This window comes from Salvia splendens, chromosome 18 (assembly GCF_004379255.2).
Source record: "Salvia splendens isolate huo1 chromosome 18, SspV2, whole genome shotgun sequence".
Taxonomy (NCBI): domain Eukaryota; kingdom Viridiplantae; phylum Streptophyta; class Magnoliopsida; order Lamiales; family Lamiaceae; genus Salvia; species Salvia splendens.
The window spans coordinates 1,280,659-1,298,822 of NC_056049.1; the positions used below are offsets into that span (position 1 = coordinate 1,280,659).

The 18,164-nt window shown below is 36.6% G+C and overlaps 2 protein-coding genes and 1 pseudogene across 6 annotated transcripts; 2 read left to right on the forward strand and 1 right to left on the reverse strand.

The window, feature by feature from the left end:
• Nucleotides 1–1,085: 1,085 nt before the first annotated feature.
• LOC121777827 lies at nt 1,086–5,188 on the reverse strand (annotated as a pseudogene).
• Nucleotides 4,971–13,196, forward strand: LOC121776575 (RNA pseudouridine synthase 3, mitochondrial-like). 2 transcript variants are annotated; one of them, XM_042173768.1, is made up of 12 exons: nt 4,971–5,035; nt 8,931–9,118; nt 9,388–9,868; nt 10,285–10,344; nt 10,473–10,631; nt 10,784–10,831; nt 10,932–11,012; nt 11,113–11,229; nt 11,336–11,437; nt 11,509–11,667; nt 12,125–12,573; nt 13,060–13,196. In XM_042173768.1, the coding sequence occupies exons 3-11, from the start codon at nt 9,560–9,562 to the stop codon at nt 12,494–12,496; spliced, it is 1,407 nt and encodes a 468-aa protein (XP_042029702.1). In that variant the 5' UTR covers nt 4,971–5,035; nt 8,931–9,118; nt 9,388–9,559; the 3' UTR covers nt 12,497–12,573; nt 13,060–13,196. The 2 variants fall into 2 exon arrangements, with proteins under 2 accessions (XP_042029702.1, XP_042029701.1); XM_042173767.1 differs by having other exon boundaries at nt 4,973–5,035; nt 9,557–9,868.
• A 259-nt stretch (nt 13,197–13,455) lies between these two features.
• Nucleotides 13,456–18,004, forward strand: LOC121776574 (putative late blight resistance protein homolog R1B-16). 4 transcript variants are annotated; one of them, XR_006045328.1, is made up of 4 exons: nt 13,456–16,029; nt 16,175–16,250; nt 16,544–16,706; nt 16,782–18,004. XR_006045328.1 is itself a non-coding variant. In XM_042173766.1 (3 exons), the coding sequence occupies exons 1-2, from the start codon at nt 13,456–13,458 to the stop codon at nt 16,220–16,222; spliced, it is 2,622 nt and encodes an 873-aa protein (XP_042029700.1). In that variant the 3' UTR covers nt 16,223–16,250; nt 16,544–18,004. The 4 variants fall into 4 exon arrangements, 1 of the variants encoding a protein (XP_042029700.1); XR_006045329.1 differs by having other exon boundaries at nt 17,318–18,004; XR_006045330.1 differs by having other exon boundaries at nt 17,534–18,004.
• The last annotated feature ends 160 nt before the right edge of the window (nt 18,005–18,164 follow it).

An 18,164-nucleotide genomic window follows, 5' to 3' on the forward strand; every position in this document is an offset into this window, starting at 1 on the left:
GGTTGGGTACAGACGGTAAACTTGCCAGCCCCAAACATGGTACCTGGCTAGTAAACTATCACCCCCAAGGGAAATTAATCCCAAGTTGCGCCTCCCAGGGGTCGAACTCGTGACCTCCAGGATGGACGCGGTATCTAAGCACCCTTTACCGCTAGGCCAAGGGGCTTGGATACAATAGTATCAATTGATTCAGTTCACTCGTATTTAGTTTTCTATATTTATTAATTTGTGTACATTTCCATAATATCTATTCACACAAGTCATAGTACTTGCCAACAAATGAATGACCAAAATAATATGGATTGGGCTTGGTGGCTGGAGCTTTGGATTACTTGGTTTGGGCCTTTGGGCATTTTGAGTGGTCACTTGGGCTAATGAGGATTGAATAATGGGCTTAATTATTTGTTTTGATATGACTTGGGCAGCTGGCAGCTCGACCCGTATACGTAGGCTTCAAACATGGGCCGATGAACTTCTTCTTAGGGGCGACATCGAAAGCTAGCGGAGTAGGCGGCCATATGGCGATTTGCCAGCTCGCCATGGCAATTTACTGTATGGAGTATATGAAAAGGAAATATCGTTATCAAAATATACGAATACATTTTTTTTTGTTATAGTGTATGTTTTTATATAATAATTTAATATATGGAAAAATCTAAAAGTTGAATGATAAATCACGAAGTTAAAAAAAAAATTCAATAATCCCATGGTAGTAACTTTTTTTGAGGTCAAATCCGACGCTAAATTGGTGCACACGTGTAAAATATTGGTGTTGTCGATAAAAAGTGATGTAAGTGTATATTAATGTGACGACGTAGACAACTAACGGACATAATTGTGAGCTTAAGAATTAAAAATAAAAGCATAAATTTGATCAAATGGAACAATTGAGATTTTTGAAACTTCATTATTTGTTATTCAAATTTTGGAAAATGTCGGATAAACCAGAATTTAATCACACTTCATGATTTTACAGATAACTAACCAAAGAAAAAAAAAGCATTTCAATTCACATGAGATTTGGTAATATTAAATGAGTATCAACACAAGCCAAAGAAAAGCATAAACATAAAATACAATAAAAATCATTTATGGAGTCTCCTTAAGGTGAGATGAATCCCGTGTTGTGGCTGGAGAGAGACGACGAACGACGGCGCGTGCGTGTAAGCCGGGGAGAGCTCGAACGAGAAGCGGGGGAAGATCATAGCCAGAGCCATCTTGGCCTCAATTAGGGCAAAATTGTTGCCGATGCAAACCCTAGGGCCCCAGCTGAAGGGGAAGAAGGAGAGCTGATTCTGTGTTGCTTTGGCAATCCCTTCGGAAAATCTTTCCCTTGAACTCGTCGACGTCTTCGCCCCACAGCTGCTTGTCGCGGTGGATCAGGATTATCGGCAGCAGCACGTACACTCCGCCGGGGAGGCGCATGTTCCCGAGCTCCGTCTCGTTTTCAAGGATGCGGTTGAATATTATTGCTGGAGGGTATAGCCTCAGAACCTCGTACAAAATCATAGTCAACTGCAGGGGCGAACACAGAAAAATATTTTTGACAGTGTTAAAATCGAACTTTTTTATAAAAAAATAAATTATAAAAAATGTAAGTTGTAATATATTTTAAAATTTTACATGTGTTAATTTAGAATTATGGTAAATACTCCGATTATAGAGAAAGCTTTTTCGTTTTATTTTTCTAAGCTGATTAATTTCCATTTTGTCATTTACTAATTTAGATTATAAAAATTTTAAGGTGGTCTCACGTGAGGACGTCCTTATATATGGGGACATCTCGAATTGGGGATTAAACAACTTTGGATGCAATTTAGATACGATCCAAATGCGTCCTCACGTGAGGATGGCCCCACAATTCAATGAATTTATTCTAGATATTCCGAGTAAATATGCATTTACTTCGGTAATAGCTCTGATATCCTAGCTCGAGAAACATGTTATCCCAATGTCACGATTTCTTATGCAGGACGAAATGAGACAAATTTTCGACATTATTGATGTTCTATAAAAATAAATTCAAATTAAACCCACTATTAACCCTAAAGCGGTCAATAATTCAGATTAAGTAAGTTACCCAAAGCAGTACGCGACACAACATAAGACTATTCATGAACGTACGCAAAAGATCAACTACTCTGAAAAGCACAAGGACAAGCAAAACCCGACAAAAGCCTAAAAAAAAGAGCAACAACGCATATACTCGCGAGCAAACACAAGTTGTGATAATTAGTTATAACAAGAATTGAGTGTGAACTTACAACTTTGAGACGATTCAATCCATCAAAATGAGGCTCTCCATCTCTGAAAACCCTAAAGACCTAACCCCTAGCTTGCTCCAACAACATCATCGTCCACGACAACAGATTGGATGTGCTCTCTTGCCCGGATAAGTAGAATGTCTTGCATTCCTCCACCACTTCCTCGATGCTCATCCCGGCGCTGCTGCTTCCATCATTCTCGCGAATCTCTCTCTCGTTCGACTTCAGCAAGATGCCTAGCAAGTCGTCGTCTGCGCACTCTCCCTTTCTCATCGACTCTTCTCGTTTGTTGATGATTCCCCTCAGCTGCCGGCAGAGTTGATTGTTGATCTCTTTCATTCTCCTGTTTCTCTTCGTTGGGATGTATCTGATTTTGCAAATTTTGTAGGGAAACTTTCATGTTTCGGGTTCAATCTCGTGTTGAGCAAAAATTTTATTCGTTTTAGAAGAAGTAATTTCACAGCGAATACAGTGACTTTATACGTTTTCATGAAAGAAATAAATTATGTTTATTCAAAAAAACCCTAAATCGTCAACCATAATCATATTAAATTATTAAATAAAAATAGTAGGAATATAGAACTAAGCCGTTATTACCTTTTTTATTTGGATAGCAATTAATAAATTGGTTTCTAAGTCATTGGTTGTTATCATTTTTTAGGAATTGTTGTTAATATCACGAGTTTTGTCCGAATTCTAGATTTCTGTACAAACTCAAATTTTGGTAGTAAAAATCATAAATTTTGATGTCTGAGATTTTCCAAAATTGACAATTTCAGCTAAATCAGAAACTAATTACCCTTATTTTTTTTCAACATTTTTTCTCATTCATGTATTCAATGTGAACAAATACTATTTGATTGACTTGCATTTTATTACAAAATTGCCATAGAAATTGATTTGCGATCCATTGCTACAAACTAAAAGTTATGTAGGTAGAACAATAGTTGATGTGCAAAACCAGAATTTTGTGAAAGTTCGTGTGTTTAAACGTACCTCCATCCGGGGATGTAAACCGACTGCAGAACTTGGCGCGTGAGCTCCGACTGCTCTTTCTGGAGCTCGAAAATCCTCCTTCCCTATTCATGTCTACTTCCAAAAGCAGTTCTTGATATAATTTCAGTGGTTAAATCCTCAAAATGTGACTGCACCTCTATCTCTATGAATGCCCCTCTTTAATAACATTTAGATCCGCCCTGCATTTCCTCACAACTCGTGTGCATCGCAGGTACCATGTGCTGAAATAATCTTGTCGAAATTAGATAATTATATCGTTGAATTATAGATTGATTAAATAGATTAGCCATAATTGTCATTTAAAACACAAATTTAATCAAATTCAGGTAAGTCCATTTATTAAGTCAAGTTTTGATTTTTCAGACATGAACTCTAGATTTTTCTCATTAGTCTTATCCGTGTACAAACGACGTTCTTGGTGATGAAACGTCATTTTGAGCATCGGCTAAAACGTCATTTGTATATGCAGAATATGGATAAAACAGTTGAGAAAAATTGAATATTTATGATTAATTTTTTTTGTTTTCAAATCTTATGGGACCAGAATTTTACTAGATTTCATATGACAATTTTAATAAATAACGTCTTTTGAAGCATGGAAAAAAACATCATTTTGTATATGGATAAGACAATTTTAAAAAATACAGTTTGTGATTTAAAAAAAAATTCCAAAATTTATCAGACTGACCAAAATTTGACAAAATTTTGTGATTAAAGTTACTATTATCCCGATTAATTAATTACCTTGAGGTTTTCGACGTAGAAATTAATGATTCGTCTATGCTTAGCCCACTTTTCATCCTCGTAGCCAGCTAATCCACAGACGAGGAACTGGGCAAGAGGGTTGTGTGTTGGCTTCTTGAAAATGTGGTTGTTGATCAAGATTTTCTTTAGAAGCTCAGGCTCCATTATCAGTACTCTTGCAACTGGTCCAATCCATATGAATGATGCTTTTCCTACACAAATTAATTTCATTTATTATCTCGGCAGATTATATATTGAAGAAAATGAATCTCATAAATTTCACTTATTAAACTAAACACATTGATGTTTTTATGTTGTGGTTGAATTTTTATTTTTTTACTTTTTTTCCCTATTTTTAATTTTTTTCCTTGAAGCACGAAATGGCACGGGGCTCAAACTTGATTCCTTTGGTCCCAAGTATTAACCATTTTATAATATACCTATGTGGGTCATACGTATTTACACTACAATTTTATTTTTTCGCGCGTGTTCAGAAGAAATGAGTCAAGTCGGGCGGGACAAAGAGAATATATATTTGAAATAAATCACACCAAAAGATAAACACATTTAGCTGTCATGGTACGGTTGATCAAGTTATTTATTCTCCTAGTTCATGCATCAAAAAATCAAGTAGCAAAAAAGAAAAGAATTCTTAAAGAATTTACTTGAGCAACTTGTAGTGTAAATCGAAGAAGAAAAATATAATAAAATCGAGTGTGTACTTAAACGACAAGTAGCTCAATCATGTAGTCAGATTATAATTAGTGACCAAATGCTAGTAGCAAATAAATAAAGAAAAGTGCTAGTAATAGTTAATAATAACAATAAAGATAGCAATAAATAAATCATGCATGGTTATTACTATGGTATATATATGTACCGTATTTATTGATAATGTGGTGGCGTAGTGGCAAAACCCTCGGCACGACGTCGTCGGAGAGTTTGATCGGCTTGGATTTCGCCTCCTTGATCATGGCGGCCATGTCGTTGGTGTCTTCATAAAGCAGCCGGTAAGGGTTTCCGGCTAGGCCTTGCGCCCTAAGCCGTTTTTCGATCTTTTTCGGCCTAATCCACACCCAATTCAACACTTTCCATACCCATATCACCATTGATGCTATCAACAAACATAACATTACAATCAAGCTAATGCTTAGAGGACTCATTTTTTTCCTTTTCTTCTTTTTTTTTGGGGGGGGGGGGGGAATTAACTAATAGGGTTAGAGGGGGTTGTGTTAAATAACTTGTTGTAACTAAATGAATTTATATAGCAATGGGAGAAGGCTAGGAAGGATGGTATGATTAGATTAGACAAATTAATAGGCTTAATTTTCTTTGTGAATTCACCAATCACATCTATTTGCATCTTCTGATAATTGGGAATCTCATCTGCTTGGTTATGTATGGACCACTTGAGCTGTATTTTGGATTGTGGATTAATCAAATATTTAGATTATAGACTAAGCTGTATTTTTGGGTGCTAATCTATAGCAAGGAATAGTAGTTTGTGGTGTATAGTGTGTCAATATGGGTTATATATATTTTTGTAATAATTAATAAGAATTATGTATACTTTGGTTCTAGCCTTCTAGGGATCTCATGCTTGTGGGGGAGGTAGATGCAACTATCATATTATTAAATACACCAAAATAGTTATTTTTATGGTGATTAGCATATTTAAAACATGGTAAAGTTACTCCGAGTATTTAGAATTGTAATTTTGGAAAAAATTATTTAATATCTAGAAAAATTTGACTTTTACGTAATGATGTAAAGAAAATAACAATTTTAGAATATGTAATGAAAATTATAATTTAACTATTTTTCCTCCCTAGCTTGGTGATTTGCCACTGATTTCCAGATCGTTTATAGAGGTTTTAACGAGGCTCGCCCCGAGAGATTGCCTTTTAATTTATTTATTTTTGAAATAGTATCGTTAATGATTCTTCATTAATACCATATGGTTGCGGTGACTTGAACTATTGATTTGAGTTATCAAATAAGTTGGTTGGATTAACTTTTGACTTTAGATGTTTGTGGTCCAAATTTTAGGTTTGTGTATGTTTTTTACTCATCCCTCCACCAATTAAATATCTCATATTTCTTTTTTTTTGGTCTCTTTACTACTCCCTCCGTCCCGCACTACTCGCACGTATTTCCTTTTTGGGCGTCCCAAGTTACTTGCACTCTTTCCATTTTTAGTAAAAATTTTCACCTACAGCCGTCATTTTTGACTTTCCTATACACTCATTCTTTAATCTCCGTGCCGAAAAGGAAATGAGCGAGTAGCTCGGGACGGAGGGAGTATAAAATGTCTAATTTCACTTTTACTTTAATACATGACACTAACTCATTTCTCTCACATTTTATTATAAACCAACACCACTAACTTATATAATCCATTTTTTTTATAAGTTAAACAATTTCTTAAACCTATACAGGTCAGAGATGAGACATTTAATACTGGACGGAGGAGTATGTATTTTTCCACTATTAACCCTTTACATAATTATATAAATCAATTTATCAACATACAACTCATGAACAAATAGAAGCAAGCATATAATGACGAACAATCCCAACATAGACCAAACAAGTAGGTAGGTTGCTGATAACAGAATATTAAGTTTAGTATAACTGCTAAACTAAAGATCCAAAACACAAAGTAGTGATATCAAACTCATTGCTAAAGAGAAGTCATCAGCACCAAGTTGAATTCATATATCAAGTTTTAGGTATCACACAAAGAGAGCTGTCATATGTAGACCATCACCATGCGTTGCTAGGAAAACTTCTTCAGCGAGCTTCGTACTGGACAACTGCAGGAGTCAAAGATAAATGAATTAAGTAGAGATTACCAATTAGATTATCAAGACAAATATAGATAGGGAATTTTCTGCAATCGAGTTAAACAATAGTGCCTTCACAATGGTGAGGAGAAGGAAGTAGAGAGGACTCCTATGTTCCCTTTGGATGATCCATCTAAACAGACTAAACTATGATTATAAACTTGGCATCAGAGTTGAGATGATTGAGTTTTCCACACATTCAATTCTATGATTCAATGCATGATGATATCAACACATAAAACCTGATTATGCAGCTTGAGCAATAAAAGCCATCATCTAAGACGATTACACAGTAACCCACAGCATGGTTCCACAAAGGGTGATAAAAGTGCAAACTGTGTACTTCTAAGTCTAGTAAAGCAGAGTATATTGATCAAAACTGAAACAATTTTATGCACAAATCAACAAGTGATCCCCCCATACAGACAAATATTTCTAGAACCCTTATGTAGAACCGAAAACCATCTTACTCGGCATGCAAAAGCAACTCAGCAATAGAATTTCTTTGATCAAACAGATGAGTCAGAGTACTGACATGAAGAAAGTAGTAACTATAACAGCACATTCGTCCTGTAAAAGACTGAAATGATCCAACACCAAGCAATACAAAGTATTCGTAGTGGAAGAAAAAGAAGCAGCGGTTTAACCTTAAAAGGCTTCAACCCAACAACAGGTAAAAATGACTCTGCCAATTCTAGTCAATGAAATAAGGGGATGTGAAATGTGATTATAGAGAGTCATTCCTATTAGTACTACTCAAGGGGCGGGGCATTTACTGTTGAAGATTAGCCTGATACATTAATCTTTTGGTTTACTTCTAAAGACCTGAAATATTTTAAAAAATTTAGATTGACTTGTCTGATTCATGTCTAGGATTTGCAAAAATCCTTGTGACAGATAAAATACTCAAGCATGATATATAGTTGTATTAGTCATGAATGGTATTAATCCATCAATTTCATGAACTGCTACTTCAATAATCAAGGTGACTTACCATCCTAACCTCTCAAAACCCACATAGAATTACCATCGTGAACGAATAGTTTGAACCAAATGCCCCCAAAACAACCAACAAAAACAAGCCTTGTCTCAAAATTTACCGGAAACAGTCATCTAATGCTGCCTGTGAAACTCTAACCTAAGAACTTAAATAAATCCCCAAATTTATAATTTAGCAAACAGCTGCCATAAAAATCGACAAAATCAAACGAGTTTCGAGAAGAAAATTACTGCGGCGGGTGCGTTTCTTGTAGAGGATACGGTAGCCACATTCGCGGCACTGAATCACATCACCTTGCTTCAGCGTGTTCTCTTGCCCACAATCTGAAACGCCACGGTTCAATTTCGTCCACAATATTCAAGTTAAACGCAACAAAATTCAACGAACACACACACACGCCTCAATTACAATTACGCGCACAAAAATTGAAACTACGAATTGCTTAAGCATGTGATTCAAAGAGTGAAAAATAGAACCTCCGCAGATGTAGTTGACTGGTTCGGGCTGAGCATCCATTGTTGATCGGCAAGGAATGGTTAGAAGAAATTGAATTGGTTTAGGGTTTAAAGGGTTCTTATATTGTGCGAATTCAAAGCTTTCTTTTTTTATTCGAATTTTTTTATGCCAATAAATAAATTTGAACTTAAACCTTTTTACAATTTTATTTTATTTCCTTTTTTGATTAATCAAATGGCAAAATAAGATTTGAACATTATAATTAAAAACTACTTTTGCAAAATTTATAAATATTAATCGAACCTATATTTTAGGCTCGAAATAAAGGTTCAATGTTATTTTGATACTATCATCCAAAAAGGTTCTATGTTCATTTCAATAAATGGATCTCATATTTATTAACTCATTAAATTAAATTAAATTAAATTAAATTAAATTAAATTAAATTAAATTAAATTAAATTAAATTAAATTAAATTAAATTATATTAAATTAAATTAACGTATAGTATGATTTATATTTTATCAACTTTTTCCATATTCTTTTCTGAATTAAAATAAGATAAATAAATAAAAATTATTTTGTTTGTTCAATATTATAATAGCGAATTAAGGAGGGAAAATGAGGAAAGCTACCAAGTTCAGCTGCCTCTGTATGTAAATCTAACACAGACTTGAAACTGGGAAGGAGAACAGAACAGCCGCCTTTGCTTTGTTCTCGGCCACATCTCCAGCCGTCTCCGCCGTCTCCTCCTACGCCGCCGAAAGCAGCCTATCTCCATAACCACCGCTGGTATATTCTTTGAACACTTGTCGGTTATGGGGAGTATTGATGCAAGAGTTCAATTTGTTTGATAATTGAGGGAATTAGCCTGAATTAATCATGAATTCTGAAATAAAAATTCAATCATGATAGGGAATTTTGAGTGTTAATCCCCAACATTAAGTTCCAATAACTTAGCTATCTAGAAATCCTCATTTTGTTAGCTTGGAACAGGAAAGGATCAGTTTTAAAACATTAATCTCCAATGTCTTCTTTGAGCTGAACTGGGAATGTCACAGGAAAAGTCTAGCTCCTTCGTCGTTCTACCTTCATCGAAACCGAGTTCAAATCATACTATCTATTAGCAGTACTTCAAAAGAAAGGATGGATGTTCCTCCTTAAAAATGAATTGATTTTCTGAATAACTGGTCAATAATCGGTTGAAAAATTGGTAACATTCGAGTCCAGATTATGCGGAAGAAGCTCCTAAGTCGCGAAGCCTTATCAGCAGCAGTTGGGCATAAGCCACGGTCAAGGATCCGTGTGCCACCACCTGATTCCTCACCTGTGATTCGAGTATCAAATCACATAGTTCACTTGGGCCGCCCGAAAGAGGGTCCAAAACCTCGGCAGCTGCTATCTCTGCCCCCATTTCCAGGCCACCCTTTGCCTGGAAGGAACTCGACATCGGCTGCGTATGTCACTGCCATTAGCTGGCTCAGATATTACTTCAATGACATCCCTCCACTCGTCATTCAGAAGCATTTTTATGAAGGCCTAGTATGTATCTTGTCTCTTTGGTCTCCTTTGTTGCTTCCGTAGTTTGTGGCATAGTCTGTTTTTCTGTTTGACATTTTTACTCACTTGTGCTATTATTCAGAAACATTGTTGCAGTTGATCTCAACATCATTAATACAGTTTTTTTGTATTTGTGTTGGTTGGAACTACATGGATATACTATGTAACATTATCCACTTCGAGAATGACTTAAATTACTGCGATTACTGTGGTCCTGGATGTACAATTCCCACTTTAGCAAGTATCCATAAACTCTATAAACAATTTCGAATAGTACAAAGAGTTGGTGTGGATATTGATATGAGAAAAGCTACAACAAGTTATGCAATATTGTAAATCCTAGTCTTCTCTTCTTATGTTAAGACTGTTGAAATTAGACTGCTTATGGGGTTTATCAGGTGCAGAGTACAAGTGGTCTGTCAAGTTGCTATGAAGGACAAGCAATGTCCTTGAAGAAGGTAATATCTTATAATTCTTTCTAAAGATTGTCGTATAAACCAAAAGTGTTTTTGGAACATGAATTATATACGTAAACTCTACTTGATATTGACATTACTTCTTTTGTAACCGAAATGGGTATGGGCAGATTAGACCTAATGACATCATGGAGGTGGGTGCTAGAGTTCACGTCCCAGTATCTGTTGCTGAAAGTAAAGTCTCAAAAAGGTTTGATGTTATACCAAGTGCAACACAGTATCCAAATGCTGATGAGATTGAATACGTACAGAGACTTGTGAAGTACAAGGTATGCCTGTCTGCTTGGTAAATAAGAAATGGTTATTCATATCTGTTTTTAAAAATGATACAGGAACCTACGCTATCGTATTTGGTTTAGCCTATAGATGTGTTATAATAAATTTGGACGCTTTAATATGATATGCTGCATTTTAATTTCAGGACTCTGCTATACTGGTGTTAAACAAACCTCCTAACTTGCCTGTACAGGTTAGCATCGTTGACAGTCTTATAAAACATCGTTTTTTTTGCTAATTCTACTACGTATACTCTTATGCTCTTTGAGTTGCTAATTCATTATGTGAAACAGGGACCTGTGCCAATTCACAACAGCATGGATGCCTTGGCTGCTGCATCGTTATCGTTCAATTATGATGAGGGCCCTAAGTTGGTGAGCAGCTGTCTACGAAATGGATTTGGTTATGGCCCTCTTGTGACATACCTCTGTTGTTCCTTTGAATTTTCTGATTCATATCCGACGTGTAATTTAGGTATGTCGACTTGACAGAGAGAGTAGTGGTCTCCTCCTAATGGGAAGAACCAAGGAAAGCATTTCCTATCTTCAGTGTTTGTTCAGTGGAATGAAAAAAACAAAGTCCTTTTCTAAGGTGCTTAAATCTGTGTTGGAATTCCCAATTATGTTATGGAATGCTGCTGATTTTCTGTTAGCGTTATGTTAACTGTGATTTCCCCTCTTTTTTGGGTGTGTTAAAGGAATGGAATGATGCTTGTGATTCCACCTATCAGAGATATTGGGCATTGGTCATCGGTTCACCCAAGCATAAAGAAGGCTTAATTTGCGCTCCACTGACAAAGGTATCTCCAAAACTTAAAATAGCCTCCTGATATCTGGTTATGACATGATCATTCGATATCGTTGATTTCAGGTTATTCTTGATGATGGGAAAACCGAAAGGGTCATTCTAGCTCACAATTCAGGATTAGAAGCTTCCCAAGAAGCAATTACTGAATATCGTGTGCTTGGCCCTATTATCAATGGATGTTCATGGATTGAATTGCGTCCACGTACAAACTGCAAACATCAGGTTCATAATTTCTTCTTAATGTTTGCTTCTCGCTCGGGCTATAGTTCACTTAAAATACGTCCAACACTCAAGTGGTTTTATCTGCAATGGCTTCATATATTTTTGAGGCGGATCCACAATGGCTTCATATATTTTTGAGGCGGATCCACAATGGCTTCATATACACACGCATGCACATATTTGCATTGTACAAAGGTTGTATATTACTGTGATATCAAATTTTTAGGATGAATTAGGCTTGCTAATATTGATATTCTTCATTTCACACCGTCTCCAATAGCGACCTAATCATGACCATGCACAACTTTGACATAGGTAAATCGTGGCACTATTTTAGAACATTTTGTCTGTTGAAATTTCTGAACATATCCAACATTATTGAAGAGTCATCATTTTGTGAATTGCTTAATATGCTTATGTTTCATTATTCCTCATATGGGCTCGACGTTTTCTGCAGCTACGAGTTCATTGCGCTGAAGCTCTTGGCACTCCAATCGTAGGTGACTACAAATACGGGTGGTTTATTCATAGCAGATGGAAGCAGCTCCCTAGGGTAGACTACGAGGCCACAACTGGAGAACCTTACAAGATGCGGAGGCCCGAGGGTCTGGATGTCCAAAAAGGTAGTGTCTTATCTAAAGTTCCTCTTCTGCATCTACATTGTAGGGAGATGGTGCTGCCCAACATTGCTAAGTTCATCGAGCTTCACAACCGGCGGTCAAGAAACAGTTGTGGGGATCCCGAGGAACGTGACATCCTCCGTTTCGTTGTCCCAATGCCTTCTCACATGAAAATTAGTTGGAACCTCATGTCCTCTTATTTGGTATGACGACGGGGATTTGATTGGCATTTGTGGTCTCATAATTTAAAGGCATGCAAATTCTCCCTTCACGGATAAGAAAAATTGTAAGCTCTTTTAATTTTATTTTGTAATTTAATTTGTTGTCACACGCTTGCTTATTCAGTATATTCATAACTTGCATAGGTTTTCTTTCGTATAACTGTTGGAATATTGGAATGCCTCATTTAGAAAATATGAACATTCTAATGGTTTTTTAATGATATTGTTTTAACATTTGAGGGAAAAGTTTTTTCTTTCTTTCTTTCTTTCTATTTTGAGTGCAATCCATGAAAAAGGTCTTCAAAATGGGATTTCTTTAATTCCGTAAGTGGGAAAAACGCACAGATGAAGTACGTCTTTAAATATGTATTTTGCGTGTGCGTTTTATATAAAAGCCCGATTGCTTATGTGGTTAGGAGTAGAGACTTAAACCGCTACGCCTGGGTTTAAATTTTACTTGCTGCACTTTTTAATCTACATTACCTAATACTATTTCATATTTAATTTTATATTCTTAAATATTAATTAATTATAATATTTTATGTTTCTAGTAAGCATACAGAATGATGGAAAATGATGATGGGAGAAGTTGGAATGGAGAAGAAGAAGAAGAAGAATAGAAAACGAGAGAGAACTACCACAACTACTTCCTTCTTGGAATTGTGTGTAATTAAGAGCAGATGGCCCCTCAAAAGGCATTGGGTTCCACTTTCTCTACTATTCACCCATCTCTTGTTTTTCGTCTCTCTTCTTTATTGCCATCTTATCCTCCACTTATCTTTCTTCCTTTGATTTTGCCAAAACAAACAGAAAAGTAATCAACAAAAAAGATACTATTACTCTTTTGACCACATATTGAACCACAGTAGAGGAAATTTATAGTACACCTGCTGCAGCTCATCTTTCTTAAACTTGCCTGAAAAAGAAGATAAATAGAGTTTCTAAAGATGGCAGCGACGGCTCATGCATCTCTAGTGTCGCTGTTGAATACTATGGATCAGATCCAGACTCATCCCCGCCTTTCCATCTATTTCGACAACTACCAGTTTAAATCTCTTCGGGAGATGGTGTATTTCCTTGTTGATTTTGTGGAGAATTTTTCTGAATTCGAAGATATGATGAGGCGGATTGGGGATGCAGCTCATGAGGCTGAAGACATAATTGAAGTTGAAGCTGCTGATCGAATTCGTGGTGAGTCTACAGCAAAAAGTCTAACAATGTTGCTCCATCTGCAGAGAATAATACAAGACATTAGCTCCATCAAGGATGAGGTTATCAAGTTTAAAGATAAAACTGGGTTCATAAATTCAATGCCTCCTTCATCATCATCATCACCTCCTCGTGTCACTAAGAAGACTACCATGCTGGGATTTGATCGCTATGTGGCAAAGCTTTTGGATGAACTCACTGGACATGATTGTTGTCGGCGAATGCTCCCAATCGTTGGAATGGGAGGCATTGGTAAGACCACTCTTGCCAGAAATGTTTATGAACATTCAGTTATGGTGCATCATTTTGATGTTCGCGCTTGGGTTGTCGTGTCTCAAGAATATAATGCAAGTGATATGCTTTCGCAAGCACTTTCTTGCCTAGGTCAATTGCCCAAGAATAAACCTGATGATCAACTAGGTGAAGACTTGTATAAAACATTATCAGGCAGACGGTATCTGGTAATATTGGATGATGTGTGGAGTGTTGAGGCGTGGGAAAAGATACAGTTCTTCTTCCCCCAAAATGATAATGGAAGCAGAATTGTTGTAACGACCAGGCAACAAGAACTGGTTAATTACTTTGGCTGCTCTTCAGTTGCGGTGGGTTTTCTTGATGAGGAAAATAGTTGGAAGCTTTTATGTGACGTGACATTTGCAGGACAAGGTTGCCCTCCTCAGCTAGAAAAAATCATGGAGGAGATTGTCATGAAATGCAAAGGACTTCCGCTTGCAATCCGGGTGATTGGAGGGCTTCTTGGAAAGTCACCGAGGACGCAAGAGTATTGGGAAAAAATCGCAAAAGACAAGAGCTTGGTTATGGAATATTCAGGTGATGGAAGCAAACCCTCCAGCATATTATACATGAGTTACAAGCATTTGCCTGTTTGGTTAAGATCATGTTTTCTTTACTTGGGATTATTTCCCGAAGACCATGAAATAGATGTGTCAAATCTTATCAAATTATGGGTTGCGGAGGGATTTGTAAAACCAACTAAAAGCCAAAGTTTGGAACAAGTCGCTGAGGGTTACATAAAGGAGCTCATTGATAGGAATCTCCTTTTAGTTGCTGAATTGGAAATAAACAAGAAAGTTTCATATTGTTGCCTTCATGATCTAATAAGAGAGCTATGCATACGGATAGCAGAGAAAGAAAACTTCTATTGTGACCAAAGAGACATAGCTGGGAGGCGTCACTTCATATCTGATGAAAGAACGAGAAGTGTTTACTGTCGAGAATCTTGGACTAGTTTAGAAAAGCCATCAGTTATGACACCTCTAATATTGAGTAGGGAGAAAAGAGAAGCACCACTTAAGTCTAGATTGTTGAGAGTGTTGGTTGCTGATCATGAGAGTCGCCTAGACCCTTCTTTTCAGCAAGTTAACGTGCGCTACATATCCCTAAATTCGTATACATTTGGTATACCGATTCCTTGGTCAATATCATTATGTTGGAGTTTGCAAAGTTTGATTCTGGAACAATGGACGCGAGTAGTTGTACCATCCGATATTTGGAAGATGCCACAACTTAGGCATATCGAGATTAACTTAATGGTAGTAGAGAATCCTACCCCCGGTGACGTCTTTGTTTTGCACAACTTACAAACACTCAAGTTAGTAAAGGATCTCATTTTCACAGAGGAGGTGTGTGCGAGAATACCAAACATTAGGGAATTGGGAACTGTATATGGCTTCGATAAACAAGTTGGGGTAAGAAGGGATAAGTTCCATCTGCAGAATTTTGGCCGCTTAAACACGCTTGAATCGCTGCAATACTCTTTCCTTGGAGAGGGATATGTAAGTGATCGTTTTGAGAACCTTAAATTGCCTAGTTCACTTAGGAAGCTTGTTTTAAACAATTCTTACATGGTGTGGAGTGATATGGCAACTATTGCATTGCTGCCTAATCTTCAAATTCTTCGATTGGAACAACATGCAGTGGTAGGGGCAGAATGGAATTTTGTTAATGAGGAATTTCGTAGCTTGAAACATCTTATCATTTTTAATTGTGATGATATGTCTAATTGGATTGCGGAAAAGTCCAATTTTCCAGTGCTGGAGACGCTCGATCTTTGGAATTTAAATAAACTGGATAAGGTTCCTTGGGATATTGGTGAAATACCCACGCTCGAAAGAATATGTGTTCGTTACTGTACGAAATCAACGAGCATGTCAGCAATGGAGATACTAGAGGAACAAGAGAATCTCGGAAATCAAGTCCTTCAACTTGGAATTGAATTCAAAGGAGATCCAATGTGGGTGGAAAAGATCAAAGAACGCTTCACATCCCAAAGTCTTCACATTTCATCGAAGGTAATACGTCCCAACTTCAAATTGAGTTAAAAAGATGTGTTTTTTTCAAGTATGTGAATTTCTACACTCTATGTCCCTTCTAAGCATCTTCATGAATTTGATATTGATTACATATTGTGTTGGGCTAATTATAGTTTGTATGCAGGGTTTTTATCATTCTTTGAGTTACAATTTGCTCACGCACTCAAGATGACTCAGTTCTTCGATCTCTTAGTTGGAGGGTAATGTCTTATGGCTAAGTTGCGTCTTTGTAGGTGTTTGGTTGATTCATTGCTGCTATTTTTCACATTTTCAGCATTTATTTGCAATTGAGTGTTTGCAAATGTAAGATGGAATGTCGTTATTCTTTAAACGATTCTTGTTTGAAATCGTTTAAGTGGTGCATTTGAATGTTGAAGTTCTCATTAGGCAACTTTTTCATTAGTACTCATTTCTGAAGGCGGTAATTTCTGCTTGAATTTTGTATTTTGTCTACTGTTTATGATAAAGCTAATTGTTGTCACTCGCCCTTCAGAGATCCCCAAGTTGAGTGAATTGATGAGTCGAGGTGTTGATAATGGAATCGAAGATTTGAGGATGATGGACGGCAAGAAGCTATGGGTGTAGAGCCAAACCTATACTGCACAAAGCCTGTTTCTGGGATAATACATAGCCCCTCGTTGCTGCTCTCGCTACTGGTATGTACCTATTTTTTGTCAAGATGAATGACAAGAAAAGAAAAACTTTCATATTTATAAGTTAGTCGTGTTTAGAGTTGCGTTACTATCCACGTCAACGGGAATGGTGTTTCGGGGGAGTTGAGAGCCATGGAGCCATCCCTCGACCTATAGGTTGGAGCCTTGGCGGAAGCTTTTACCCATTGTGTTGTGCTTTGTTTAAAGAGGATTTTATTGGTTCTCAATTTATACTCGTGGTGACTCGAACCCTCCAACGTATTAGATGGAGGAGAAGCGTCTTACAAACTAAGTTGCCTTTCATCGTCAGATATATAGCTTATGATACTCATCTTACTTGCAATTCAACTACATGTAAATTTGTACCTCTACTTTTTCTTCACATATAATTGTGGACGATTTAAAGTACTATGAAAGTTTCGCATTTGCTTTGTGTTATTTGAGAGTAAGATATTTTTTGTCTTATATTCCAAGTGTTTGAGATTTTAGTGTTTTTCACCCATTTTGAAAAAAATTAGTTTTATTGTTTTTAACATTAATATTTGTTCACCAATTGTATTTCTTTACTCACTATTGTCCCACTAAAAATATAGCTAATTAGATACTAAAAATAGGCGCACAAATACCTTAGACCACATACTGAACCAAAGTCCAGGCAATTTGTTCTTGAAGAGAAGATATTTGGAGTTTAGAGATGGCGGTGACGGCTCATGCATCTCTAGTGTCATTGTTGAATACTATGGATCAGATCAAGGCTCATCCTCGCCTTTCCACTTATTTCGACAACTACCACTTTGAATCTCTTCGGGAAATGGTTGATTTCCTTGTAGATTTTGTGGAGAATTTTCCAGAAGCAGAAGATTTGATGAGGAGAATTGCAGATGCAGCTCATGAAGCAGAAGAAACAATTGAAGTCGAAGCTGCTGATCAAATTCGTGGTGAATCTACAACAAAAAGCCTAACGATGTTGCTCCATCTTCAGAGAATAATACAAGACATTACCTCCATCTCAAGTTTAAAGATGAAACTGGATTCATAAATTTCATGCCTCATCCATCCTTCTTGTTGCCGTCGTCGTCGTCATCGTCAGCTCCTTGTGTCACTAAGAAAACTAACATACTGGGATTTGATCGCTATGTAGCGCAGCTTTATGTCAATTTGTATGAAAAGGTGGTTGGATGATTTTGCTGGTATCAATGCAGAGGACTGTTGGTGGAGTTGGCTCTAAGCTTTTGTTTCTCATCTTACTGTAATTTAGCTGTACTGCATTTGTTATTAATGAAATTCTATATTTTGCGCTACTTTTTCTTCTCTTGAAATTGTGGAAAGAATCAAGTGGAGTGCGTCATGTTTTTTTATTCATTTTGTAAAAATTTAATCCATGTCTAATTAAATAGAGATTAAATTCAAACCATAAAAACTAAAAGTAAAAAAACCAATGAAACAAATGTGAGAGATACT

What these genes read in the sequence shown, in the direction of transcription:
- LOC121776575 (XM_042173768.1), top strand. Translation starts at nt 9,560, where the DNA reads ATGCGGAAGAAGCTCCTAAGTCGCGAAGCCTTATCAGCAGCAGTTGGG. An exon ending in AGAGACTTGTGAAGTACAAG is followed by an intron (nt 10,632 to 10,783) that starts GTATGCCTGTCT and finishes TTTTAATTTCAG; the next exon opens with GACTCTGCTATACTGGTGTT. An exon ending in TTTGCGCTCCACTGACAAAG is followed by an intron (nt 11,438 to 11,508) that starts GTATCTCCAAAA and finishes CGTTGATTTCAG; the next exon opens with GTTATTCTTGATGATGGGAA.
- LOC121776574 (XM_042173766.1), top strand. Translation starts at nt 13,456, where the DNA reads ATGGCAGCGACGGCTCATGCATCTCTAGTGTCGCTGTTGAATACTATG. An exon ending in GTCTTCACATTTCATCGAAG is followed by an intron (nt 16,030 to 16,174) that starts GTAATACGTCCC and finishes GTTTGTATGCAG; the next exon opens with GGTTTTTATCATTCTTTGAG.